At 47.1% G+C, this 27,877-nt stretch overlaps 2 protein-coding genes across 8 annotated transcripts in view; one reads left to right on the top strand and one right to left on the bottom strand.

Annotated features, from left to right (window-relative positions):
* The window catches only part of Adcy3 (adenylate cyclase 3), an 84,148-nt gene extending 71,104 nt beyond the window's left edge, over positions 1 to 13,044 (top strand). For 4 of the 5 annotated variants that reach the window (XM_034513878.2, XM_076942160.1, XM_034513876.2 and 1 more), the window contains 13 exons: positions 40 to 182; positions 335 to 496; positions 2,695 to 2,782; positions 3,716 to 3,832; positions 5,573 to 5,832; positions 6,122 to 6,187; positions 7,792 to 7,876; positions 8,517 to 8,675; positions 9,604 to 9,750; positions 10,171 to 10,290; positions 10,958 to 11,081; positions 11,544 to 11,668; positions 12,127 to 13,044. In XM_034513878.2, the coding sequence (XP_034369769.1) occupies positions 40 to 182; positions 335 to 496; positions 2,695 to 2,782; positions 3,716 to 3,832; positions 5,573 to 5,832; positions 6,122 to 6,187; positions 7,792 to 7,876; positions 8,517 to 8,675; positions 9,604 to 9,750; positions 10,171 to 10,290; positions 10,958 to 11,081; positions 11,544 to 11,668; positions 12,127 to 12,309 (1,779 nt within the window). In that variant the 3' untranslated portion in view covers positions 12,310 to 13,044. The remainder of the gene's footprint in view (positions 1 to 39; positions 183 to 334; positions 497 to 2,694; positions 2,783 to 3,715; positions 3,833 to 5,572; positions 5,833 to 6,121; positions 6,188 to 7,791; positions 7,877 to 8,516; positions 8,676 to 9,603; positions 9,751 to 10,170; positions 10,291 to 10,957; positions 11,082 to 11,543; positions 11,669 to 12,126) is intronic. The other variant, XM_076942161.1, reaches the window with a different exon arrangement.
* On the bottom strand, positions 12,999 to 27,556 carry Cenpo (centromere protein O). Of its 3 annotated transcripts, none has more exons than XM_034513884.3 (7): positions 27,051 to 27,556; positions 26,833 to 26,959; positions 24,728 to 24,894; positions 16,995 to 17,109; positions 16,083 to 16,342; positions 14,844 to 15,015; positions 12,999 to 14,186 (listed from the first exon to the last, which is right to left on the bottom strand). In XM_034513884.3, exons 2-7 carry the CDS (start codon positions 26,876 to 26,878, stop codon positions 14,050 to 14,052), a joined length of 897 nt encoding a protein of 298 aa, XP_034369775.1. In that variant the 5' UTR covers positions 26,879 to 26,959; positions 27,051 to 27,556; the 3' UTR covers positions 12,999 to 14,049. The 3 variants fall into 3 exon arrangements, with proteins under 3 accessions (XP_034369775.1, XP_076798280.1, XP_034369774.1); XM_076942165.1 differs by having other exon boundaries at positions 24,716 to 24,894; positions 27,248 to 27,389; XM_034513883.3 differs by having other exon boundaries at positions 24,716 to 24,894; positions 27,051 to 27,236.
* Between the last annotated feature and the right edge of the window lie 321 nt (positions 27,557 to 27,877).

Here is a 27,877-nt window from a genome sequence, read left to right as displayed (position 1 = left end):
TCCCATCTGCCCCACTGACTCTGCCTCCCTGGCTTACAGGCTGACAACCCCTCGTTCCCCAACCCCCGCCGCAGGCTGCGCCTCCAGGACCTGGCAGACCGTGTGGTGGACGCCTCTGAGGATGAGCACGAATTGAACCAGCTGCTTAATGAGGCCCTGCTGGAGCGGGAGTCCGCCCAGGTGTAAGTGGCTACTGCTGAGGTCCCGGCTGCCACCTCTCACTGGCCGTTACTCAGTGCTTGGTGGGGAGGCGAACAGTCATCTGAAACAGGGCCCCATCCCAGCAATCATGATAGGTATGACATGTGGGCCACAGGGCTTGTTTCTACGGCAGGGTGAAGAAGAGAAACACATTCCTCCTAACCATGAGGTTCATGGACCCAGAGATGGAAACACGCTACTCGGTGGAGAAGGAGAAGCAGAGCGGGGCTGCCTTCAGCTGTTCCTGTGTGGTCCTTTTCTGCACGGCCATGGTGGAGATACTCATTGACCCCTGGTGAGGCAGTCCGGGTGGGGCTGACGACAGGCAGGAGAGGGATCAGGCAGTGGGTGGCAGCAGTGTAAGGGCCAGGTGCCTCTGGCCTTGTTTGGTTCCCTGTTTCTTTCCCTGACCCCCATCTGGATTCCACAGTAATGTCAACCTCCAAGTGGGATCTCAGCCGGGGCGGGAAGGCTGGTGACAGGGCCATCCAAGAGGATGGAGACATGGCTTGACCGCTGCTAGAGCGGCTCTAGGGACAAGAGTGGGGATATGACCAAATCTTTAGTCACAGAGTCATGCTTACTCTTTCTTGGCTCATCTTCATAAAACTAGATTCTAGGCTCCAGACACACACTGACGTCAGCAGCAGGTCCTCTGGGGTGAGGCAGAGTATTCCAGAATCGTCTCAGCTGTGAAAGCCCTACCTGAAGGTTAATTATCACCTTCCTGGCCTCAAGGGACAAGTGGGCATCTCCCCTCTGCACAGAGTCCTCCATGAGCAGATCATGGAGCCCTGCATGGGTTAGACAAAGAGCTGCCAGAACCCTTGGGACTTGGCTGCCATCTGAGGTTCTGTAGGCGGGACAGTGGCAGGTCCCAGAAGGCACTGCGAGCACCAGTTTGAGCCTCATCTGTGAAGTGAGGAAACCCACTCTGCATGACTGTCAAAACTGCTGTGAAATTAGAGCCATTCCATTTACAAATGCTGTGTTGAGTCTGGGGATGTAGCAGAGAACAAGCTCTTGTGAAGCTTACATCTCACGGGGCAGGGGTGGTGATGGGAAAGCACGTGAACATTTAAACAGGAAGGCATGTGTGCGGAGTGATGAGTGTTCGCAAAGCAAAGAAGGGTCTGGCAGGGTTCATAGGCTTCTGTAGGTGGTCAGAGCAGACCTTACTGACAGGGTGGCATTTTACAGTCCTGAAGGGCTGGGGAGGAAGTCTGGGGATGCTTATCTCAGGCAGGCATAGAGGCAGCAGTGGGCCAAGCCTCTCAAGGCTTAGTGAGGGGACAGTGCTGGGAGCTGGGGTGGCATGCATAGGACAATGACAGGAGTTAGGGTAGAGAGCTGGGCACAGTTCATACTCTTGGGTACAGAGGCTGGCAGGAAGATACAAGTTGGGCACAGATTTGAGAAGGGGACCTTCTGGGTGTGTGAGAACAAGTTAGTGTGCAAGAGTGGAAGCCGAGTCCAGGCTGAGATGACGGTGACTGAGAGAAGCCAATGGTGATTTGGGCCAGGCAGAGTTAGAGAAGTGAGGATGAGGGGCTGGACTCTTGAGGTTTATTGCTGGCTGGATTCTGAAGACTGAGATGGCACAAGTCACTGGGCAGGTTTGTTTTGGGTGTGAAAGGACAGAGTCAAGGACATCCCCAGGGCTTTTCTATTTGAGCAGAGGGCACTAGCCAAGGTAGAGAACATAGGGGGAGGCGCTTTAGAGCTATGGAGGGCTAGAGTGAGCTGTCTGTGGTACTGTCCATGAGGCAGCCGAGTTACACAGTCTGGGGCTCAGGGAGAGGCTGGCTGGAGGACAAACCTGAGAACCACCCACACAGAGCACACTTGGGAGCATGAGGCTCACCGAGATCACAAAGGGTGAGTGAGTGAGTAGGAAGAGAAGCCCTTTAAGGCCTGTGTGTGGGAACAAAACCAGAGACCAAAAAGATCCCCCAAACCAGGTAAGATGTTAAGAGGTGACCCAGAGTTGGATACTGGATTAGCAGCCTACGTTTCTGGACGCTGTTGACAGGAGTGCTCTGTCTCCACGGGGGAATGAGAAGGGTCTGAGGCAGATGGACGTCTCAGAGTGGAGGGGAAGAAAAGGATGTGGAAAACCCTCACATCATTCAGTGCGCTCTGTGCGGTCAGAGGTCACTTCACCAGCCCTCGGCACGCCTGTGTTCTGTCCCGCACTGTTCTCACTCTGGCTCCAGGGCTGATGCTCATTCCTATGAACCCTTTCCCAGGCTATTACTGGGCTATTTTCAGAGCATCTATGACCCTCCCTCACCTCCGGAAAAGTCCCAGTGGACAGTTAGCAGCTCAAGGGTGGCATTCCCAGGCCCTTTGTTGGCGTTCCTCTGCCAGGGCCCATCATCTTGTTCTGCTAAGACGGCAACAATAGTTTCCTGGTGTCAAAGAGAAGCTGCCAGTCATTAGCTTGTGCTCAGCTGACCTCTTTACTACCCAGTCACCTTCTCTCTGCCACAGGCTGATGACAAACTACGTGACCTTTGTGGTTGGAGAGGTTCTGCTCTTGATCCTGACCATCTGCTCAATGGCTGCCATCTTTCCCAGGGTAAGAAGCATTCCCCAGTTCAACCTGGAACCTTCTAGTCTCTAGAGTGTAAATGATAGGCTTCTGGTCAAGTCCTGATAGACTTGTTCGTGGGAGTCATGTAGGCGTCCGTCCGTCCATCCATCCATCCATCCATCCATCCATCCATCTATCCATCCATCCACCCGCCTTCCCATCCCTCTCCTCCATTCATCCCTTCTGTGACTTGGGATCCTGTGTACCATGAGTAAACACATATAAGGCAATGAAGTGCAAATCCGACTGGAAGGTGGGTTGGCTTCCACTGTGTGAAAGACCTTAAAAACCGAATTGAGAGTTCTATAGGCACTTGTGTGCCAGGAAGTTTTTGATCGGAATAACAAGGGAAAAGCAATCTTAGGAAAATCAGTCTAACAGGCCGCTTGCCAGGTGACCTGGGAGTTAGGTGTACTGATCCAGAAAAGGAAGAGGGAGGCAGCTAGGCAGATGGCTAGTCCTGAATGCTGCTCCCCTGCCCTGGCCTCGCCTCGGGGCTGCCCACACATTCTGGATGTGTCTGCCTAGCTAGGAGCTATGACCTGAAGGCCTAGGGCTGAATACTACCTCAAGCACTTGCACACTTATACTCTCTCCCTGTCAGTTTTGGGGATGCACAGGCAAAGCATGGCCTTTTAGGTTTCTGGAACCGAGCATGGAAACAGTCAGTCATGAGCAGTTATATCTTTAGGACAGACAGACACACAGCCATGAGCAGTCATATCTTCAGGACATACAGACGGACACACTGCCATGAGCAGTCATATCTTCAGGACATACAGACAGGCATACAGTCATGAGCAGTCATATCTTCAGGACATACAGATGGACACACAGCCACGGACAGTCATATCTTCAGGACATACAGGTGGAGGCTCAATCCCTTGAAATCACATTTTTTGTTTGTTTTTCCCCTAGTCATTTCCTAAGAAGCTTGTGGCCTTCTCATCTTGGATTGACCGGACCCGCTGGGCAAGGAACACCTGGGCCATGTTAGCCATCTTCATTCTGGTCATGGCCAATGTTGTGGACATGGTAAGCTTTCTCTTCCTTGTTGAAGGGGCCTAAACCCAAGGGAGAGGGGCTGTGCGCTGTCAGCTTGCCAGCCTGTTCCTGTCAGCGTACATTCCAGGTAGATGAATCTGACACTGGACATCCCAGTTACGTGGAGAGAGTCTCCCTGTGGGTATTCAGAAAACGTCCAAGGTTGACTTAGTTCTTCGTAGCCCTTTCCCCCCAGGGTCCAGTGTGGCCAGTCCACAGCTAGGTGCACCAACATCCGCAGTTTCACCTGAAGGGATTCAAGTAGGAAAGGTTTGCTTGCTTGCTTTAGGTCACATAGTAACAGTCAAAAATTAAAGCAGTCTTAGAGGCTAGGAGATAGCTCGTTTGGTAAAAGGCTTGGGACCTGAGTTTCATCCCCAGAATGCATGTGAAATAAGCCAGGCATGATCTCGGGGATTCACTGGCCAGCCAATTTATTTATTAAGTTGTACTGGGCTAGTGGGAGACCTAGTCTCAAAACCAAAAACAAGTAAAAAGCAGATGTCACTGATGGAAGGACACAGGAGATTGTTCTAGCTTCTCAAAGTCCATGCATCTTGTGTGTGCACATACACGCCTGAGACGTCTTCCTCCTCCACAAGGCTTAAGGTGTGTGACTAAGTACTCATGAGTTGTGTCCCTTGAAGCACGGCCAGTGTTGGGGTCCACTGGGGGCTGAGGTGGTGGGCCCATTGCATCAGGTAGCTCCCCTACATTCCGAGGTGACTGAGCAGGAACAGAACCTCACAGAGCCCAGGGGGTCTCAGGGGAGGCCATCTTCTGTTCTGCTCCGTTCATGGAAAGCTAGGGTTCCATGAGAGGGCACCCAGATGCTCTGTGAGGGAAAAGGAGAGAATGGCCACTGTTCCCACCAGTCAGTACAGACTGTTCTAATTTGGGCACACTGAGTGTGTTCTCCTAAGTCCTGCTAACAGTGTTGTATTTAACTTGCTGTGATTTAACAACGTAAGCACAGGAATAAAATCAGCCTAGAAACTTACTCTGGAAGTCTTAGAAGCGAGGCTGTGGGTCTGTAACTGGACACCTACCTGTTCAAGGAGTGAGAGCCCCAGAGTGCAGGAAGTCTGTGGACTGCATGGTGTTCACCATGCAGAATGACGCCCCTGATCCCATGAGACATATGAAGCTGATACCCAGATCCAAGGTCCTGGGACAAGTGCACAGGGATCCTGCACATCCTGGCATTACATGCCAAGTTGTTACCCAATGCTAGGTGAACTGCAGGTCATCTAGAAAGGCTTAGTTAGCTCATGGACACATTTTCTGTTGACTATGGTGGACAGTAGTGTAGCCAATCAACAGATTCCAGAAGGTAGGGGGTGCCCTGGTGGCAGAATAGCTGTCACCCCAGAGATCCTGAATGGCCACACAGCCTCTCTTGCAGCAAGTATGACAGGAAAAGCATGTTGGACCAGGAGCCATGAGTTTGGGCTCCCAGGTCTCCTTTCTCCACTTGCTGACTGTCCGAGGGATTTCTGTAGACTAGATGCAGTGCTGACAATACACTGCGTTTTTCTGAACATCTGATGAGATCGCAGTACGGCTCTTCATAGCAGTCACTAACGTGAAAGCTCACTCTCTGCTAGACTTCCCATCTCTCTGAGGGTACTGTGGAGGGAGCCAGCTCATCATTGCCATAGCTGAGAGATCCCTCTGTCCTGCCACTGATTCCCTTACACCCATCCCCCTCCCCATTGTCCTGGCCTCCAGCTTAGCTGTCTCCAGTACTACATGGGACCTTACAACGCGACAGCCGGGATGGAGCTGGACGGTGGCTGTATGGAGAACCCCAAGTACTACAACTACATTGCTGTGCTGTCCCTCATCGCCACCATCATGCTGGTGCAGGTCAGCCACATGGTGAAGCTGACGCTCATGCTGCTCGTCACAGGCGCCGTGACTGCCATCAACCTGTATGCCTGGTGTCCCGTCTTTGATGAATACGACCATAAGCGCTTTCAGGAAAAGGAGTAAGATGAAGCCTGATTGAGGGTGTGCATGGTCTCTTTCCTCTCACGTGCCCCACCCCATTCCTGTTTCAAGGCCTCGTGCCTGAGCTGAGGTGGCTTTCTACCTCAGGCTCTTCAGAGAAATAATGATGAGTCATGAAAATTCAGGGCTTCTCACAGACATGCACAGCTTGTTGGGAGTGGTCTTTTCCATCTCGTCGAGTAGATTTGGGGACACCTCAGTGTTTGTCTGGGGTATCAGCCTCCTACATCCAGATGTGGCCTGAATGTGCTATTATCTGCTCAACAGCTCTCCTATGGTGGCCTTAGAGAAGATGCAGGTACTTTCCACCCCTGGGCTCAATGGCACTGACAGGTAAGAGTCACTGCATGTCCTCCTTGCCTGCTTTATGGTCCGTCCCATAGGCAGCAATTATAATAGAGTTGCAGGTCTATCAGTTAAAGGAGTTGCGAATTTCTATGGGTTAGCTGGGCAGAGGCTATGTCCAGTGTGGACCTGGCTACTGGGCTCCTCTTACATCCGAGACAGAAGAGTTGAGAGCAGAGCTGTGTGTGTGGAAGGGTGGGGCAGAGACTGGAGCAGAAACCACTCAAGTGGATGGCAGCTGTGGTTAACAGGCTGACAGGAGATACACAGTCAGGGAAACGAAGAAACAGGGTCAAGTTGGAATTATGGCAGTTAGCCCTCCCCTCTGGAATTCGGCATAGATCGGCTTTCCTAGGCTGTCTTCCCTGAGAACATCAAAGTTCTCTAAGATGCATCCTAAAGTCTTAGAGCAGATCCTGAGGTGAGATTTTTGTTTGTTTGTTTGTTTGTTTGTTTTCAAGACAGCGCTAATGGAGGAAGAGTAGGGGACTTGACTGTCCTTCATAAAATAAGTCTAAATGGCCGGGCAGTGGTGGGGTGCACCTTTAATCCCAGCACTATGGAGGCAAAGACAAGCAGATCTCTGAGTTCAAGGCTAGCCTGGTCTACAGAGTGAGTTTCAGGGGGAAAAGGTCTTAAATGGACACCACTGAAGGACATTTAGATAAGCAAAACAAAACCCAAACATAAATTAAAGCTACCACAAACTGTCACTATCCCCCTACCAATCTGGCAAAAATGTCAAGCTGTTACTAATTTGAGTGTTAAGCATGTACTCTTGGTGTTTGTATACATTGTTATAGCCATTTGAATTTGCTTAGGAATAGACCTATGGGGTTGGAGATACAGCTCATTTGGTAGAATGCTTGCCTTAGCACGAACAAAGCCTTGGGTTCCCAACACTGCATAAACTGGAAATGGTGGTGTATATGTATAATGGAGGTAAGAGATCAATAGTTCAAGACCAGCCTGGGACACAAGAGATCCTATCTCAAAAAAAAAAAAAAAAAAAAAAAAAAAAAAACTAAAACCCATAGCTCAGAAACTCCACTTCTACATACATTTTAGAAAAGTTGATAGTAACATATAGACCCCAAGGTAGACATGGGAGAATATCCCTAGTAGTGCCGTCCATAATACAAATCCCAAGTGACATTTGTGGTAACAGATACAATTGCCCCTTCATGTAGCAGAGTTTGTTTGTAAACAGTGATGGAAGTTAACTCTAAGTCCACACAAAACTATGGCCAAAGTCAGAAAGACACAGCAAGACTGTAGCCTGATCCTGTTTCTAGGCAGACTCTTCTTCAAAATCCTATACAGTGTAGCTACATCTTGGATGTATCAGGTGCTGCATCTGAATCTCTGAACATCCGAGGAGCAGCCTAAGAACAGCCTATAGCCAGGGAAGCTGGGGCTGCTGCAGATTCCAGGTCCAACAGCCTAATCACATGTCAGGGGAGGAGAGGGCCAACTGGACTGGACTGTGAGAGGAACTGAGGTGAGGGAAGCTTCTGAAGCCCACAGTGAGAGCAAACAGCACAGCCCTGCTGGAGGGTGGCAAAGGCACACTTCTGTTCTTGTCTGTCCAGCAGACTGCCCCTGGTGCCTTCCAAGTACTCAATGACTGTGATGATGGTCGTCATGCTGCTGAGCTTCTACTATTTCTCACGACACGTGAGTGCCACACCCTCCTCTGTGTTAAGGGCCTCCCAGCGAGCTATCTTAGAAGCCCAGGCATCTATAAAAAGCAGCTCCCTCACCTAACATGGCACATGGGATGCATCAGCTGTGTCCTGGCTTCTTCCCCTGCCCTCCTCTAGGATGGGCGGTGCTCCCTAGGCTCAAGGCCTCTGCACTCACCCTGGCATGGGGATGGGCGTGGTCACTGATACACTAGCCTTGGAGTCAGAAGAGAAAGGGAAAGCCCCAATGAAGTGCTGCTCAGTAAAGATGAAGTATCCATACAAGGACAGTTAGCTTGGATGCCCCCAAGTGGTTTACCAGGAAAGTACAGCTTCCCCCAAGCCACTTCATTACCGGAGCAGCTAGAGATGGGGATGCCTCTTGGTTCTGGCAGAGCCCTCTCTGCCCCTGCCACCTCCCCCCTCACCCAGCTTGGATCTCTACTGTATCAGGAGGCTCAGGTCCTCAATGCAACTATAGGATGCCATTTTGATTAGGTGACTCCTCTCAGCTCTTCTGTCATTTACCTATCTCCTCCCGGTGTTGACATACACAGTATTCAATATCCCTGTTCTAAACCTTTCCACTGGATGGCGTTAGAGTACACATCTCACCTAACCTATGTCTGTAGGTGGAAAAACTGGCCCGAACACTATTCCTGTGGAAGGTTGAGGTCCATGACCAGAAAGAACGTGTCTACGAGATGCGACGATGGAACGAGGCCTTGGTCACCAATATGTTACCTGAGCATGTTGCACGCCATTTCCTGGGGTCCAAGAAGAGAGATGAGGTGAGAGGGTTTCATTTGGAGCTTATGCTTTCTGCCAGGGAGCATCCACCAGTCAAAGTCCTTTTATGACTGAGGTTGGAAGTCCAAGTATGGCTGGCCTATCCAGAAACATCAACCAAGAAAGAGATATTCCCAGGGTCTGTCCTACAGAACACTGCTGATGTGCTGCATGTCTGGGACCCGACTACAGAGCCAGAGTGCCCCTTCTGCCAATAAGACCTTCTCAGACCAAGGTGGTTGACCATTCCACTGACCTTCCCTGGAGAGGTTTCTGTTACTGGGATGAAACACCATGACATAAGCAACTTGGGGAGGAAAGGGCTTATTTCAGTCTATCACCAAGGGAGAGCAGGACAGGAACAGATGCAGAGGCCATGGAGGAGTGCTCCTCATTCTAATCATTGGAAGTTGGGTTCAAATAGCTGAGTACACACATCAGGGTGAGGACAACAGAAGATTCCTTAGTAAAGCATGCTACCAGGCAGCCGTCCCTTGAGTGCCTGGGCTCTGCTCTGTGTGTGGTGTATGTATGTATACACACATGTTCATAGGGAGGCTGAAGGATGAAACACTGGGTGTTTCCCTTTACTGCTTGTCCCCAGTCTGCTGAACCTAGGGTTCACTGTTAGTCTGACTAGCCAGCTGGCTTCTACCTCTGTGCACTCAACCCTGGTCTTCACATTTGTGCAGCAGTGCTGTACCCCAGCCTGACCCTGCCTCTTTTTTTTAAATGCATTTATTTTTATTTTATGTGCATTTATGCTTTGACTGGATGCATGTCTGTGTGAGGATGTCAGATCTTGGAGTTACAGACAGTTGTGAGCTGCCATGTAGGTGTTGAGATTTGAACCCAGGTCCACTGGAAGAATAGTCCGTACTTTTAACTGCTGAGCCATCTCTCTAGCCCCCCAACCCTGCCTCTTTTTAGGAGCTGTACAGCCAGTCTTATGACGAGATTGGAGTCATGTTTGCCTCCTTGCCCAACTTTGCCGACTTCTACACTGAGGAGAGCATCAATAACGGTGGCATCGAGTGTCTACGCTTCCTCAATGAGATCATCTCTGATTTTGACTCTGTGAGCATCCTCCTGTCAGAGCTAGCTATTTATGTAACATTCCAAGACAAGTTCCACACATTTCCCACGTTAACTGGGCTTCCTCAGCCATTCAGAACTCAAAGTCCGAGAGCTGAGGCAGGATCCTGGGACAGCCCTGGCAAGTTCATGGGATTAAGGATTGTCTTCTCTCTTACCTCAATCCCCTATTAAACACTGACTGGATACTTTTCCTTAGGACTTCTGCCACCTAAGGAGACTAGCCATTTAACTTAGTGTTAAGGTTATGGTAATTGAGGCTGTGGCTTATGTGCCAAGGTAGCATGAAATAGACAAAGCCATTACAGGAGTGTCTCTTAGATGCATTGTTGATCCCTGTAAACAGGCAAACTTGATAGCGAACTCTCTCCTCTTCCTTAGTTCTACTAATTCTGTCCTCAGCTCCTGGACAATCCCAAATTCCGGGTCATCACCAAGATCAAAACCATTGGCAGCACCTATATGGCAGCTTCAGGAGTCACACCAGATGTCAATACCAATGGCTTTACGAGCTCCAGCAAGGTAACTCTGGAACTAGCAAGGTAACCCAGTAGCTAGAGAGGCAGCCCTGCCCGGAAGGGTAAGAGACAGGCAGCCTCAGCCCATGGGAAACGAGAATCAGATGAAAAGTTAATGAAGATCCTTGTGCAAAGGGCCCCCACAGCGTTGAGGAACTGTCAGTTCTGGAGCAGGGGAAACTCCCGGCTGCTGCCCACTGGCCTTTTCACTGAGCTCAGAGAGACCTGTGGAGCCTGCTGTGTGATTCTCTGATGGAGAATCACAAGCAAGCCCGGCTCTTCAGCCGTCATCTAGCTTTCCTTTACACCGCCCTTTCTGAACTGAGGCTACGTAAAGCAAGCAGAAGGTGCTCACCAAGTGCATACAACCTCGAGGAACCAAGCAAGGGCCAGACTCAAACAGAGCAACGAGAGCTCTGCCTTGTGCTCAGTCACATGGCACACAGGATGCAGCTGAGACAGGGTCTCCTTCCCCTGGACAGATGCATGAATTCTGCAGTGGTGACATGCTGGCCCTAAAGAGATTGCTAATTCTTTTTGGGGGAAGAAAAAAAAAAAGGATGTTAGCAGCTTGCTACCTTGGGTCCATACTGTTGCCACTATGCCTAGTATGCCTAGTCGTTATGGTCATGGCCTGTTGGTTCTGATAGTGTCATCACGCTTCCACACAGGAGGAGAAGTCAGACAAGGAGCGCTGGCAGCACCTGGCTGACCTGGCAGACTTTGCATTAGCCATGAAGGACACGCTCACAAACATCAACAACCAGTCATTCAACAACTTCATGTTGCGCATAGGTAAAGGCACCGCCAGTGCTGGGGAGCTCGGCAGAACAGAGGCTTACAAGGTGAAGGCAGTTTGGTAGGGGAGCCAGGTGACCTTTGGTTTTACTCTCTTTGAGGTGACCACATGTCATCTATAGTAATGAAACAGTATAAAGGTAGATCCATCCCCACTGTTTCCAATGGCAGTTCAGACTCCTTTCTGCATTTGACTCTCCCGAGGTACTCGTCTGAGGAATGGCCTCACCACTTCTGGGCAAATTTACAGGACTTTGAAGTATTAGGAAGGTCACATTGAAGCTGGCCACTCCAGTCCTGAGAGACAACTGTGAAGGAATTTTTAAAAAGGAACACAGGCGTTCCTATCAGCAGCCTTGTGGGTGGGGGTCAGATGATCATCTATGAAAGAGAAATTGGTAGCTTCTGCAAGCTAATGCAAGCTTGGCTTGTGGCCATGCTCCACTCCCTCTACCCTAGGCATGAACAAAGGAGGCGTTCTGGCTGGAGTCATTGGAGCCCGGAAACCACACTATGACATCTGGGGCAACACGGTCAATGTGGCCAGCAGGATGGAGTCCACAGGGGTCATGGGCAACATCCAGGTATGTTGAGCACTAGAACTGAGCATGTGTTTGAACGCGGGGAGTGCAGCAAAAGTAGAAGCCTGGTGCTTTGCCATATATTACTGGCTCCTGCCTGTGGGTCTTAAGTCAATGTTGGCAGTGCCACAGGGCCAAGGAAACACGTATTGAGGCCACTAGAACCTTAGCTAGAGAGAAAAAAAGGCTTTGGTCCATTCAAAACATTTAAGATTCAGGTTTGGGTGAAAAAAGCCTCAGTTTGGTACAACGTTAACAACCAAACCACTTGGACCTGTATCAGTGCCATGAAATGGTAGTCTGCTGCCTGAGTGGCTGTCTGGTTCTCCCCCATGTGGGGCTGGGAGGAAGCACTACACACTGTGTCTACATACTGCTACTACTGGAGCTGTCCAGAAGCTCCTCTACCCCACCGTCTTGGCTTCGTCTTCTCTAACTCTGTCTCTGTTCTCCATGTGCAGGTGGTAGAGGAGACGCAGATCATCCTTCGAGAGTATGGCTTCCGCTTTGTGAGGCGAGGTCCCATCTTTGTGAAAGGCAAAGGAGAGCTTCTGACCTTTTTCCTGAAGGGGCGGGACAGGCCGGCTGCCTTCCCCAATGGCTCCTCTGTTACACTGCCCCACCAAGTGGTGGACAACCCCTGAATGGCCTCTGGCTCCACAGTGGTCCACATTGGAAGGGAGTTTTTTTGGAAGCAGAGAAAAGCTTTGGGAAAGGGCCAGTGACCAGGTCCTGGTGTTCCCAACTGTTGAAGTGCACATTCCCATAGACTTTAGGTTTCAGATTTCCTCCAGCCTTCCTGTGTGGACGTGAGCTCTGAGGGTGGCTAATCCTACTCCTCAGTGTGCCTGTAGCTTCCCCAAAGCAGGGGTCTTAGGCATAGCACTGGAGCAGTCTTTCCAGAGCCTTTGTTCCAGCTCAGCCCTTCACCCCTAGAGAGGCCATGGCCACTGTGAGCAGGGTGCCAGCAGCGGCAATGAAGCTGCCTGTGCTGTGGGGCGGGGAGCATGTGCTGGGCTCAGGGCCATGAAGGCTCTGCGCCTGGCTGCTCCCTCCTGTCTGGTTAGGTCAATGGCCCTTACCCTGATGTTCCTGATAATCTTGAAAGGTTCTTCTGGAACCCCCGTGTCACCTTAGTCACGAGAGCAGAAAGTGCAATATTTCCTTTCACCTGGTTGGGAAGGGGGGTTATTTCTGAAAGAAAAATATATAAACAGATCTTCTACATTTATATTTTTAACCTGTTCAAAAAACAACTTTCCAATATTGCCTTGTCTTCTGAGCTCTTGCTACAGTCGCCTTTGCTGCCGCTTTAACAGAGAATCTGCAGGTGTGGATACAGAACAGGACTGTTTTATTAAAAGCTTTACTCAACTTGAGGACTGTTGTGGCAATTCTGTTACTGTGACACAGACTTCTCGTCACGCACCATGAACCTTTTGTTCCAAACCTCAGTTAGGGGGACCCTGGCTAAGCTTTCATGCTCTCTTCCTGAAGTTTGCTGGAGCTCCCACACATGGAGATTTCTAGGAAGCAGCTAACTTAGACTGAAGCCCAGGTGCTGGGCCTGTGGAGTAAAGATGCTTTCTGGGAAGAGCAGAGGAAGGGCAGGAATTGTAATGGGAGAACCTGCCTAGCACACAGGCCTAAAGATGTCAAGAAGCCCTAAGCCAAGGAATAATACCTGTTGCACACCACAGACCAATGGTTAAAGAGAAAAGGCACTAAAAGTGTCTAGGAAATGGGAAGAGGACAGCCATGCCTGGAGCTTGCAGGAGTGAGACATGACAGGGGAGCCTCCCCTGATCTATGTGCCGATTTCCAACAATGTTTCCTTAAAGTGACATCATGCATTCCATTCTCTGCTGAATTGTTATAGTAAACAATATTAAATACATAGAACCCCCAAGTATAAAAATACTGTTTCCCATCAAAGAGTGGCCTAGAACATGCTGCTCCAAACCAAAGTCTAAAAGATACTCTCCCTTCTTAATTACAAGCCCTATTATAGATTTATAGTTCCCGCAAGAGCTAGAAATGCACACAAAGTGTCTTCAATTACCCCCATTTTAGCTGATTTTCAGCAAGAATATATACATACGATCAAATCAACACCGGCACTTCTAGGAGGAAGAGACATTCTGGAGCACTGTACAAGGTGAACAAGCAGTCACAGAGAACTGTCCTTAACTTGCCCAGTGCCTACACACAGGGACTTGTCTATGTCTGCAGATAGGCTCCTTGTCATTCCCATGACGTGGGTATCTGTTCTCATGGTGGTCTTCAGGCATGTGCTCTCCCAACAGCTTTTGCTGACAGGTTCTGGACTGCAGGCAGCGCAAGTGTATTCACTTCATATGTGTTCCAAATAGAGAAACAGTTTTTCAGGAGACCAGGCTCAAATCCAGCTTTTCAGTTTCTTTGGAAAATGAGGCAAACACCTGGTGCAGGGGCTTGGTACGGAAGAGCATTTCATGGGATGCTCTGTGCTCTTCCCAGCGAGGGGATGACGCTTCCACACCTAAACAAAGAGATTCTGTCAAGCCCATTAATCCAACCAGGGAGTCAGAACCCAGACTGCCGCTCTTCTGGACCCATTGACGTCTTAGGTTTTGTTTATAGCTCTAGAGAGGATACCTCAACAGAACAATTCTGAGCACAGGAACTTAGAAAAATATAGACAGAGACTAGAACAACTTAAAACCTATGGGTGTGCAACTTGTGGCATCATCAGAATACTGCCCACCCCTAGCCCCCTTAATTACTGACCATGTCAGATTACTATGGTCTGTGAGGGCAAGAGGAAACCAAAGTCTCCCGGGCAGCCTGACAAGCTGCCACCTACAGAATATGCCCTAGGGCTAAGTGTATGCTAACTTTATCACAGACAATCCCAGGGCTCAGCCTTAGTTTTCTAGCTTGGGGCGGGGAGCACATGCCTGTGAAAATTAATTGTAAGATGAAAGCATTCTGGCTGATCTGGGAAAGGAAAGGGATAGTGATATTTAACATTTACAAAGAGGAAAACCTGCTGAAACACATTTTTCCTTGTAACTGGTAAGCTTCCAGTACTGAATAGAGGGCTCTAAGTGGTCTGCTTGATGTGACCCCACACACTCCACTCCGTTTGCTTCAACTAGAATGTGCCGTTTCTTCAGCGCGGCATCGTCCCTCCTACCTGGCCTTGTCACAGTGACATCCGTGGGAAGAGCTGATGTGAGGTCCTCATACAGCAGCCTGGCACTGAAGGAGAAGATCTGGTGTCCATGCTCCACTTTATAGGTGAATGACAGCATGTTGCACGGGGCGTATCTCTGCAAAGGTCCCGTGAGGAAAGCGCAGAAGTCACTCTACCAGGGAACGATGGAGAAGGTGGTTACTGCTCCAGAAGCACCTTGCGGTGTGGGGTGACCTCTCCAGCCTGACCCCACACAACACTTTGTCTCAATGAGAGAGACAAAGGCCACCAAGAGTCTGGCAGGAAGCACTTCCAGGGGATGACCAGGGAACAGGTAGAAGGAGATACCATTTCTGCCAAGTTTCACCAAGACTGTCTTGTATGGAAAGACGTTTTGTTTAACTGATGCCTGGGCAGTGGTGGAGCTGCTCAGCTCGAGCCATGTATTTCCTTTGTATTTACTGCTAGGGTTTCCACTCATGAGAAGGCAGGCAAGAGCTCAGTCCTCTGTGGTACTGGATACCTGTACTTATGACATCAGAGTTCAAAATCCCTGCTGAATTAGCAGCATGGAAACTGTCCATGTTGTTATAAAAGTGTGAGGATTGACATTAGGACTGTGGTCCTGCAACAGGCCCCGCTCTTCAGCATCACTGAGAGTTGCAAAAGGGTGGGAAATGAAGAGAGGGAAATCACTTGCGGATAAGAAACAAGTACTAGAAAGTGAGTGGACAGGCTGGATGTGGTGACAGATGCCCATAATCACCCCTGATGCCAAGGCAGGAAGACTGCTCTTGAGTCTGAGAGTGGCTGGGACTTCACAGTAAGTTCCAGGCCAGCATGGGCTACAGAGCGAACACCTATTTCAAACTAGCTAGCCAACCAGCCAACCAACCAGAGTAAAGAAATGTAATGGACAGACTTCTGGGTCAGCATTGGGGCTGTAGCTGTAGTGGCAGAGTGCTTTCCCAGCATACATAGGGCCTCTAATCTCTAACCTTGGCAAAAATAAATGTATTAAAAATAAAACCAGCAATGTTGGCACACATTTGTAATCCCAAGCATTTAGGAGGCAGAGGCTGGTATATTGGCTCAAATGCAAGACCACCCTGGGCCACATATACAGCTAGGATTAAAGAACTCTATCTCACAAATAAATGAGCCTTCTTTAAGAAAGCACGTTCCTTTGAAGTCTGTCATGGGCAATACAATTAGATACAAAAATCCCTACACAAATACCTCAAGCTGGTCTGCCTGGTACTTCCTTCCCGCGTAGGCATTTAGGTACTCCCAGAGACTAAACAGGAAGCGCTGAATATCAGTCTGTAGGTGAGCTGTGGCTATCTTTTCCAGAGGGATGAAGGCTGGGATGGAATGGTGATGGATCCGGACTGGTTTCTCTATGGCGAGGTCCACAAAGTAGGACTCTAGTAGGCTCCCCTCGAAGGCGGTGCTGATGGACACACAGACTCCACGACTGGTCAGCTTCCCGCTGAGCCCTAGGCAAACAGTGAGCCACACCTCTCAAACGTCAGACAAAAGGTCGTGGGCTGCCGTCTGGCATCCCAGTAACCTTGCACAAGGCTTGGTGTACAGACACAGTGTGCACAAATGCTGCTCAAATGAATAGCATCAGACGCTCCTCCTGACTGGTTCACACAAACCTGAGCTATTAAAAAGTACAGATGGATGGGGAAGAGAGAAGATACCCTAGATATGAAATTGAGGGAAAAATTAGAAAATTTTACTCTGTGTATTCTTTTTATTCCCTGAGTTAGAGTCTCCAGTTTTATGTGAGTCTCCAGTTTTCCCCACAGTTCTCTGTGGCATAGATGAAGAACAAATTTCTATTTATGATGAAACAGAGATCTGATGTTCTAACTATAACCATGACTGTAACTCAGGCAAGCAGTTAAAGTTCTAGCAGAGGGTCTAACAAACGATTGTGAAGAGAAATGGCTCCAGCCAGCCACCAACCACCCATCTTTTACTGTCTATACTACCTATAAGAGGTGGATCTTATAGGTAGATAGGCCTAGAAACCAGCATGTCAGCTTGTGTATGTATGGCAGTGTGTGCAAGTAAGTTCTGAGGAACTAAGTCTAGCCAACTAACTAACTCAGAAGCAATCAGATGAGAACAAAGTCCTACCTGTAAAGCGATAGGCCTGCAGAATGGCTTTCACGTTTCTCCACTGCCTTTCCAGATCTTCCTGCTCACTAATCACTGTTTGGCTTGGATCTTCTTTGGCAGAAGATTCTTCAACCTACAAGATACGAAGCAAATCTGACTGGTTACTACAGGAGTACCGCAGTCTCTGCCACCATCTGACTGAGTAACAGTAATGACTGGTTACTACAGGAGTACCGCAGTCTCTGCCACCATCTGACTGAGTAACAGTAATGACTGGTTACTACAGGAGTACCACAGTCTCTGCCGCCATCTGACTGAGTAACAGTAATGACTGGTTACTACAGGAGTACCGCAGTCTCTGCCGCCATCTGACTGAGTAACAGTAATGGCACTGTAGAAAATGATCTGAAGATACTAGAGAAAATCCAAACAGGACTGAGAAGAAAAAGAAAGAAAAGCTTTTGAAGAAGCTGGCTTTCCTGAAGTTCTCCCCTTCCTCAGAGCACTTGCTGATCTACACTCCAAGGCCTACTTTCAAGGAGATAACTGAAGACCACTGCTAGCACAGTAGCCAAGATCCCACAAGAAAGGGAGTCCACGTCAGCATACAATCTGGCACTTGCCAAGTCCAGAACTGCACATGTGTGGCTGGGTCTAAGAAATTATATACAAGAAACTGCTGATGGTTATAAAAGCAGAGGTAGACCTGTCCCCAAAACCTCCAAACTTGTGACTGGACAAGGGCCATACCCAAGACCTCCCAAGCTGCTTGTGTGCTAGCTGCTTGCTAGGAGGAACAAAACTGAGGTCTCCGGAGGAAGACAGCATGGCTCAGAACCTGCTGCCCGGTTTCTCACTTCATCACTGAAAAAACCATCACCAAGCATATGATCCTGATTAACTTGTTGTCAACTGGACATAAGCCAGAGCAGTGGTTCTCAGCCTGTGGGTCGAGCCTGCTCTGGAGGTGACCAGCCCTTTTACGGGGCTGCCTGAGACCATCAGAAACACAGGTATTTACATTATGATTCGTAACAGTAGCAAATCACAGCCATGAAGCAGCAACAAAAATGACTTTATGGTAGGGGGTTACCACACCGTGAGGAGACTGCATTAAAGGGTGGCAGCACTCGGAGGGTTGAGAACTAATGTTCTAGAGTCATCTGAAAGGGGGACCTCAATTGAGAGAATGCCCCCATCAGACTGACTGGAGGCAAGTCTGTGGGGAAACTTCTTCATTAGTGATTGATGGGAGAGGGCCTAGCCACCGTGGGCGGTGCCTAGCCCACAACTCCTGAGAGCAAGTCCTCCTGGGTTGGATATCAAAGCAGATTAAGCAAGTATGGAGAGCAAGCCAGTGAGCAGCTCCTCCATCTGCTTCAGTGCCTGCCTTGATTTCCCTCACTATAAATGGAAAGCTGTAAGAAATAAACCCTCTCCCCTTCCAAGTCCTTTTTGGCCATGGTGTGTCATAACAGAAACTAACTAATGCACACACCAAAAGGAGAAAAAAGCCATCCATGGTGGGGCACACCTTTAATCCCAGCACTCTAGAGGCAGAGACAGGTAGGTCTCTGCTTCTGTCTCAGGAGATAGAAGCAGGCGGATTTCTGTGAGTTTGAGGCCAGCCTGGTCTACATAGAATGTTCCAGGGTAGCCAGGGCTATATCATGAGACTCTGTCTCAAAAAAAAAAAAAAAAAAAAAAAAGATATTCTATCATGGAAGGAAAAGGGCTCACAGATTCCTATACCTTCCTAAGGACTATTCACAATGATTGAGAGAACACTGTCCACTGAGGTAGTTACTGGTAAGATTCTCATACTCCTGTCGTAAACAAACCCTTACCCATGCCTCATAAGCAACCCAATGAAAATCACTAGGTCACAACCTTATAAAACAAAACAAAAAATTGTGAAAGGAGAAAGGGGACAAGTTGGGGCAAGGGATGGAGGGGAAGGTAACAAGAGTATTTACATACTTGTATGAAAATGTAATGAGATCCATTATGTATGATAATTGGAAGCAAAAACATAAAATAAAAAAAAAAAAGAAACAATTATTAAGAAAAGGGATTAGCCAGATGGGTGGTGGTGGAACTCGACTTTAATCCCAGCACTCTTGAGGCAGAGACAGGTCTCTGAGTTTGAGGCCAGAGAGAGTTCCAGGACAGCTAGGGCTACACAGAGAAATGCTATCTCGAAACAAACAAACAGAACAAGAGAAGAGGTGAGGTAGACATCTAGGCTCAGGTGCCCACCACACCAGTCAGAACAGGTAAGAGGTCTACCTTAGAACCCTTCCACAGCCTCCATTTAGATCCCAAAGACCCACGTCAACCCTTCCTGCCTTCCCACTGCCAAGTCTCCATTACTACACGGGCAGGAAGTGCTGCTCAGGTGTAGGCCTATCAGTGAACAGGTGCAGAAAATGCCAGTCAGAACAGAGAACCTCTGCTGGACCAAAGAGCAGGCTAACTGCCAAGTCCAGCCTCCAACTCTGATGGAGATTCCCTGCTGGACCAGAGGTCATGTCGACCACTCTACTGTACAAGTTGGAAAATCTAAGAGAAATGGACAATTTTCTTGATAGATACCACTTACCAAAGTTAAATCAAGATCAGTAAATAATATAAATAGACCTATAACCCTTAAGAAAATAGAAGCAGTCATTAAAAGTCTCTCCACCCCACCCCACCCCCAAAATCAAGGTCAGATGGTTTTAGCACAGAATTCTACCAGAGTTTCAAAGAAGACCTAATACCAGTACTTCTCAAATTATTCCACAAAAATAGAAACAGATGGAACATTGCTACATTCATTTTATGAAGCCAGTTATCTGATACTCAAATCACACAAAGACTCAAAGAAAATTACAGACCAATTTCCCTCATGAACATTGATGCAAAAATACTCAATAAAATATTTGCAAACCGAATCCATGAACACATCAAAAAGATCATCTACCATGATCAAGCAGGCTTCATCCTAAAGATGCAGGGATGGTTCAACGTACAAAAACCTGGCAATGCAATCCACCATGTAAACAAACTGAAAGAAAAAAAAAAAACCCACACAATCATCTCATTAGATGCTGAAAAAAGTTTTGATATCCAACGCCCTTCAAGACAAAAGTTTCGGCGAGATTAGGGATACAAGGCACATGTATAAACACAATAAAGGCCACAGTCAACCTCAGATTCAGTGGAGAGAAATTCAAAAGCAATTCCACTAAAGGAACAAGAGAAGGTTGTCCACTCTCTACATCATCTAGTCAATACAGTACCCAAGTATTAGCTAGAGCAGTAAGACAACTAAGGGAGGTCAAGGGGATACAAATTGGGAAGGAAGAAGTCAATGTATCGCTATTTGCACATGATATGGTAGTACACATAAGTGACTCCCCCCCCAAATCCTTCAGTGAAGTGGCTGGATACAAGGTTAACTCAAAAAAAAAAAAAAAACCAGTAGCCTTCCTACATATAAACAACAAATGGACTGAGAAAGAAGTCAGGAAAAAATACCCTTCACAATTGCCACAAAAAATATAAAATATCTTGGGGGGATGGAGGGAGAGAGTACTGGGAGAGATAACTGGAATTGGGGGCCACTTTGGTTCAAGGTAGAAACCTAGTGCAATAGAAACTTCCAGGGATCTATGAGGGTGACACTAGCAAAGAATCCTAGCTATGGAGGGTACAGAACCTGAACCGGACCTATCCTGTAACCAGGCAAGACTTCCAGTGGAGAGACTGGGACACCAACCCAGCCACAAAACCTTCTACCTACAATTTATCCTGCCTGCAAGATGTGCTAGGGTAAAGGTGGCACAGAAATTGTGGGACTAGCCAACCAATGACTGGTCCAGCTTGAGGCTCATGCCATAAGAGGGGGCCCATACTTGACACTACCTAGAGGTCCAGGAACCAGAGTCTAGGATAAGCCCAGAGACCTAGGATAGAACCAAACTGGTAAACAGACAAACAAGCTCAATGAAATGATTCCTAATGATATTCTGCTATACTCGTAGGTCGAAGGCCAGCATAATCGTCACCAGAGAGGCTTCATCTAGCAACTGATAGGAGATAGAGACCCACAGCCAAACATTAGGTGAACTGAGTATCCTGTGAGAGAAAGAAGGACTGTAGGAGCTAGAAGGGTCAACGACACCACAAGAACGTTGCCCAGAGTCACTAACCAGGGCTCACAGAGAATGAAGCAGGTATCACAGAACCTGTGTGGGTCTGACCTAGGCCTTCTGCATACTTGCTATAGTTCTGTAGCTTCGTGTTCTTGTGGGACTCCTAACAGTGGGAGTGGGAGCTGTCTCTGCCTCTGTTGCTTGCTCTTGGGACCCTCTTCCTCCTACTGAGTTGCCTCATCCAGCTTTAATATGAGGGTTTGTACCTAGTCTTATTACAACTTGATATGGTGTGTTTGGTTGACATCCCTGAGAGGCCTGCCCTTTTCTGAAGAGAAATGGAGGAGTCTATTTAGAGAAGAGGGGAGGTGGGGAGAGGGAAACTGCAGTGGGGACGTTAATATATGAGAGAATAATAAATTTTTAAAAAAGAAATGAAAAGGTACTTAAATGAAACTGGTATGTACATATCATTAAAACAAGCATTAATGCAAAAATAAGATTAGAAAATCAGTATAGATATGTTACAGGAAGCCACAAACATACAAGCTAAAAATCCCAGTATTCATGGGGATCCCAGAAATATAATAAAGAATGCCACTGATACATTACTTGAAATGATAATGGTCACATTCTAAATAAAAGAATTTAAGCATCACCAAGCTAAATAAAGAACACCACACCTGATCACATAAGCATAAATCTGTCAAACACCAAAGACAGAGAACATTAAATTGTGGAAAAGCAAGCAAGCAAGCAAATTCACACAAGAATATCACTTAATAAGAATAATGCCTAATCATGAAAATATGGGCCTAGCGATAACAGATAACATCCTTAAAGGATGAACAAAAATGATGTCAAACTCTCTAGACTCCAAATGTAAGATGAAGTTTCTTTCTCTCTTTCTCTCTCCCTCTCTTCTTTCTTTCTTTCTTTCTTTCTTTCTTTCTCTTCTTTTCTTTTTTTTTTTTTTTTTTGAGATAGGGTCTCTCTATTATGTAGCTCTGGCTGTCCTAGAACTCACTATGTAGCTCAGGCTGTCCTCAAACTCAGAGATCCACTTTCCTCTGCCTCAAGAGTACTGAGATTAAAGATGTGCACCATATCTAGCTTTCAGATGTATAGCTGTACAACAAAACACTCAATTAGGAAAAACATCTAAAAGACAAAACACTTGAGGGGTTACCAGAACTATCGATTGTATCAATACAGCCCAGGCTGGACCTTTCCTCTTTTTTTTGAGACAGTGTTTCTCTGTGTAGCCCTGGCTGTCCTGGAACTCACTCTGTAGACCAGGCTGGCCTCAAACTCAAAAATCCGCCTGCCTCTGCCTCCCAAGTACTGGGATTAAAGGCCTGTTCCTCCTTAACCTCCCCCCAAGTGTCGGCATTATGAGGCCTGTGCCACTATGATCAACAGGATTTTTTAATCAGGTTTAACCAGCCCACCCCATGCGCATTTTACACATCTTTCAGACAAACAAGGCAGAGCTATGCAGCTGCCACACACATCACAGCCTAAAATAGCTGGCCCTCAGAAAATAAGACTGCTGTCTAACAGGCCAATGGAACCAAACAATCCAGAAACAACCAACTACCATACAATAAAACAACACACGCAGAAATCTATTCTAGAAAGATTATCTCTGAAGACTACAAAGTGTAAAATTATACAGAATACCACCACTATGGTGTTAGATAAAGATTTATGAAACAAAAACACATAGCTAAGTTTGAAAACTGATTTCCATTTGCAGAAATGGAAGACAATAGTCTAAAGGAAAGAATTCAAACCCAAAATATGTAAAGAAAAAATTCTTAACCGATGACATACATACATACATACATACATACATACATATATACATTTATTTATTTATTTCAAAGGTCTTGGAAAAAATACTTGAAACTCTCAGGATTCTAACACATAGCGCTGAAGGGAGACTGATTCTAGGGTCCATTCTGGATACCCAAATCTACAGGTGCTCAAGTCCCTTGTCTAAAAGGCCAGAGATTTGCATATAACCTCCACTTCCTATACACTGCATCTCTAGATTACCAATAATCTATTACCAATAATAGATTACCAATAATAAAAGTAGCTTATACTACATAGTTTAAGAGGATGACAAGAAAAAAGTCAAACACAAATGAAGCCCATAATAAGAACTACTACGGTCCTATAACTTTGATTAAGGCATGTACCTAACAGAAAAGTGCTGTGTTTTTACATGTAATGATAGCAAGACCGCCACAGCAGCAATCCTCATAATGAATCCAAAGTGAAATAACGCAAATAACCCACACGACGTTGTCAACGATGGAACAGGTCATAACAGAACTGCTGAGCAGAGATGGTGACGTGAATGTATCTGTATAGACTGTAGCCTGTAGCTCTCAGCATAATGAGCCAGACAGAAAGGTTGACACTCTACATCTATACCAAGTTCAGGATATGGTGACAGCCACTCTGAGGCCGAGACAGCAGGAAGACTGACTACATGGTCTATGCCAGCTTGGGTTAGACTGAATTCAAACCTGGCTAAGTAGCAAGATATAAAATAATGCCCCAAAACAAATAAAAACCATTCTTGGTAACAGAAAGTGGATCAGTGGCTACACTGAAGGGCATGATCACCAGGAGACAAATGGACAACCATGGGTACTGGTAATATCTTGTGTTTTTCATTTCTGGTAGAAACGTGGTTGTAGTCCCTTAAGACATTCACTAGCTTCTTCACATTACATATTTAACTTCAATAAAAAGCAAATTAAAGAAAAGAGGAAGAGTGGGAAGGAAGGGAAGGAGAAGGCAGGAAGGCTGGCTCTATGGGTAGTGACGGGCACCACATGAGTGGTTACTGACTGACTGCCTTTGGGCAGGGAAAGAATGTGACACTTTGTATAACTTGTTCTTGGCCCTGAAGGGTTTTAATGGGAAAACGGAAATATTAAGAGATTCCCAAGCTCCCAAACCACTGTAATTATCTTCGTATCCAAACCACTGGGTAAGTACTTACTTACCACTTATGTTGATAATACTTAATGCATGGCAGAGGAGAAACTAGGTACAAAGACAACAGAAAGGAACATTTGACAGACCTGCTGACTGGGCTTCAGCTACTGTGGAAACCAGAATTATGAATGGTTCAGACCTGCTGAGGTTGAGGTACCAGGCTCAGGAGTCTATGAGAGAAGGCCAAGGGGATTTTACAAAGAACACAAACAACTTGCCTGCCTCCTCATCACTACCTGACAATTAGTAGTTGATAGGTTTTTTTGTTTGTTTTTGTTTTTTTGTTTTTTGAGACAGAGTTTGTCTGTATAGGCCTGGTTCTCCCAGACTTGCTTTGTAGATCAGGCTGGCCTCGAACTCACAGGAATCTACCTGTCTCTGCTGGGATCAAAGGTGTAAACCACCATTGCCTGGCTAGTAGTTGATATATTTAGCTATATCTTTACAGGTCTGATTATTTGACGAATCAAAGACTTGAAATCAATTCAGTATGATCTCAAGGTAAGCATGTGATCCAGGTTTACCGACCCTAAGATTCCCAGCTCGTAGCTGACCCTCACACCCCAGGAGAGCCAAGCTCACCTTTCTACTCACTCTAGCTCTCCGCTGCTTCACTTCTGCCCTCAGTTTATCTCGCTGCTGCTGCAGCTCTCGAATCTTAGTTCTGAGAGAACTTTCCTTTTCACGAACCGTTGGTTCCTCAGACTTTCTATTCAGTCTGGTCGTTTGAGCTTCTAGTCTTTCCAGGTGAGCTAAAACACCTAAAGAAAGTGAAAACAAACATAAACCCTTCATAATCAGACAAAGGTTTAACTCTGGCAAAGCATACTCCAAGAAGGAACAGTTTGCTGTGTTAAACACTGACCAAAGCAGCAACTCAGGGAGGAAAGGGCCTATTTCATCTTACAGGTCACCGAGGAGTCAGGGCAGAGCGTAAAGCAGGAACTAAAGCAGGAACTAACACGGATGGAGGAACAATGCTCGCTGGCTTGCTCAGTTTGTTTTTTTTTATACAATCTAGGACCACCTGCCCAGGGGTGGCAAGGACTCAGGGCAGGAACTGAAGACAGACCATGGAGAAACATGCTTATTGGCTTCCTGCTACTGCTTGGTTAGCTTTCATATACAGCCCAGGCCCATCTGCCTGAGGCGATTCCACCCACAATGGGTTAGGCACTCCTCCATTAATCAGCAATCAAGAAAATGCCCTAAAGAAATTGCACATAGACCAATCTGATGAGGTAATTCCTCAGCAATTGAGGGCTTCTCTTCACAAGAGCATCAAGTTGCCAACCAGAAACAGTTGTCTCAGTAGATATCTCATATACCTAGGGAAAAATCAATTAATTCATATATTTGTTTATTTATTTATTGAGACAGGTTCTTTCCTACATGACTGGCCTAGAATTCACTATGTAGATCAGGCTATCCTCGAACTCACAGAGATCACCTACTTCTGCCCAGAATGCTGGGATCAAAGACATACATCATAACTGGCTCTGCCATAAATTTATAAAACCATAGGCCTGAACGGCCAAACCAGAGACCATCAACCTCTCTGCACACTGGTGTAAAAACACCCCCTAGTTAGTACACTCTGAAGAGACTCTTGGTTTGTCTATTGCTTGCTTTGTAGGCAGCAACATTTCATCTAAGTCTGCTTATCACAGAAGCGCCAATCTAGGGTGGGAAAGGATGATTCTCCATGCAGTCCCACAACCCAGATGGAATCTCCCAAGAGAAGTCCAATGCTTCACCTCATGTAACTAGTTTCCTTAAGCATTTCCTTAAGCAGATCCAATGTTTACTTCGTAGGGTTCACAAGAATATACATTCACAAAGATCTGTTCTTCATTTGTCTTGGGACAGCCCAGACCTGGCTCATTCATCTACCCAGCCAAGGCTAGACATCAAATTACTAGTGTTTATCTTCCTCCCCCCCAAAAAAAAACAAAAAACAAAAAACAAACAAACAAAAAAACCTGTGTAAGATCAAGAGAGACCCACGATATGCAGCACCAGCATCTTTCACATGCTTTTCTTATGGCTACTGTCTCCTAACTTCTTTCATTTCCTCAGGAGCTTTAGCTCGGCAGTTATCACGTCTCTTTGCCGTATCCAGTTCCTCTCGGTGTTCACACAATAGATAAACAGTGGTAATTAACAAGCAGAGAGAGACAACCAACATGATCATAACTAAATGTTTCAATCTTTTGGATGAAAGAGATGACAAGGGAACTAGAGAATAACTGACCTGTCGAGACTTGAAGATTACTCAAAAACTCACTGTCACTTGTTTTAGCCAGGTGACACCCAGAAGGGTGGGGCGGAGGATTCTGGCAAGTTCCAGGCACAGGCAAAGTGGGGATTATATAGCCATTTAGTTCTAAAGTATGGATTATACCTGATTGCTGCATGTTTTTAACAGTCAAGTCACCAAACTTTTAGTTCTTTAGTAACAATGTCAACCCACTTGTTGCTTATCGACTCACATTGAGTTTTTTTTTTTTTTTTAAGGAGAAAGAAAATGAGGCAGAGCTATAATGTGTCCAATCCACAATATTTATAAAGGCAGAGCCCTGAATCAAATCCATATCTAATCACCAAAGTTACTGCCTTAGAGTGGCCCTTCCTTTATAATAAAGTCTGGAAAGAAAGAGCTTACTGTGGTACAGGGAAGGCCAACCCCTTTTGAATACCTCCTTTGCACTCTCTGCCTGGAAACAAAGTACTTGCAGACTCCATCTCCTCTTCGGGTTCTCAACTGTTTTTTCGTACGAAGCTGGATGCACAGGACCGGTTTAACATGGACCCGAACGTCCTTAACTACAAACAGGAAAAGCCAGGCAATCAATCTACTGCTACTATTGCCTGACAGTCCTGGGATAACCAAAGTGTCCCCGCTGGCCTCCCTTGCCTTGTACTGGTCAGCCTGGTCCACGCCGTAGCCACTATGGTCCAGCCGGGCTTCCTCGAACACCCAAAGAAGCTGGTAATGCTATTCTGTCTACCACGGGATCTTGCTTTCTGATCAAACCTTCCGCACTCAGGATCCAGTTTAAGAATTCCCGCCGACCGCAACTTCAAAAACGCAACCTACTGATCCCAGCGTACCTTGCGCTTCCGCCGTACAAAAACATGGTGGCGCCCACAGCTCCACCCTAATCCCAGCATGCACCGCAGGGTACGTCCGTCCATTCTGATGATCAGGAAGATGGCAGGCTCTGGGGTGGAGCCACATATCCTTGTACAGTACTTAGTATTACGAAAGGATCTATCTCAGGCTCCCTTTTCCTGGCCCACGGGAGCATTGGTAGCGCAGGCCTGTCACGCCGCCACAGCAGCCTTGCACCTCCATCGAGACCATCCGCACACAGCAGCTTATCTCCGGGAGCTGGGGCGCATGCGCAAGGTGGTTCTCGAGGTGAGGCGTAGGGGAGGGACGATGGGGGGTGCAGAAGCCGGAAGTAGATCTGCTCTTGGGCCCAATCCTTAACTTCCGGAAGTTCGTGCGACTTGATTGTAGGAGGGAGTGTTTGGGGAATGGTCTGCGGCTCGAGCCGCTACGCAGTGAACCTTCCCCTGGACAGAGCATGACTGTGAAGAGCGGGCATAGACCCTGCTATCACAGGGTTCACCAGAAATTGGTTGTTCCAGTGATCCTGGGAGGGCGAAGCTGGGAAAAGTGTGGCCCTTTATGCCTGTGCACCAATCTCCCTTTTAAAGCTGTGCTTAAAATTACCA

The sequence above is a fragment of the Arvicanthis niloticus genome, chromosome 11 (genome assembly GCF_011762505.2).
Source record: "Arvicanthis niloticus isolate mArvNil1 chromosome 11, mArvNil1.pat.X, whole genome shotgun sequence".
Lineage (NCBI taxonomy): Eukaryota > Metazoa > Chordata > Mammalia > Rodentia > Muridae > Arvicanthis > Arvicanthis niloticus.
This window is presented reverse-complemented; position numbering and strand designations above follow the sequence as displayed.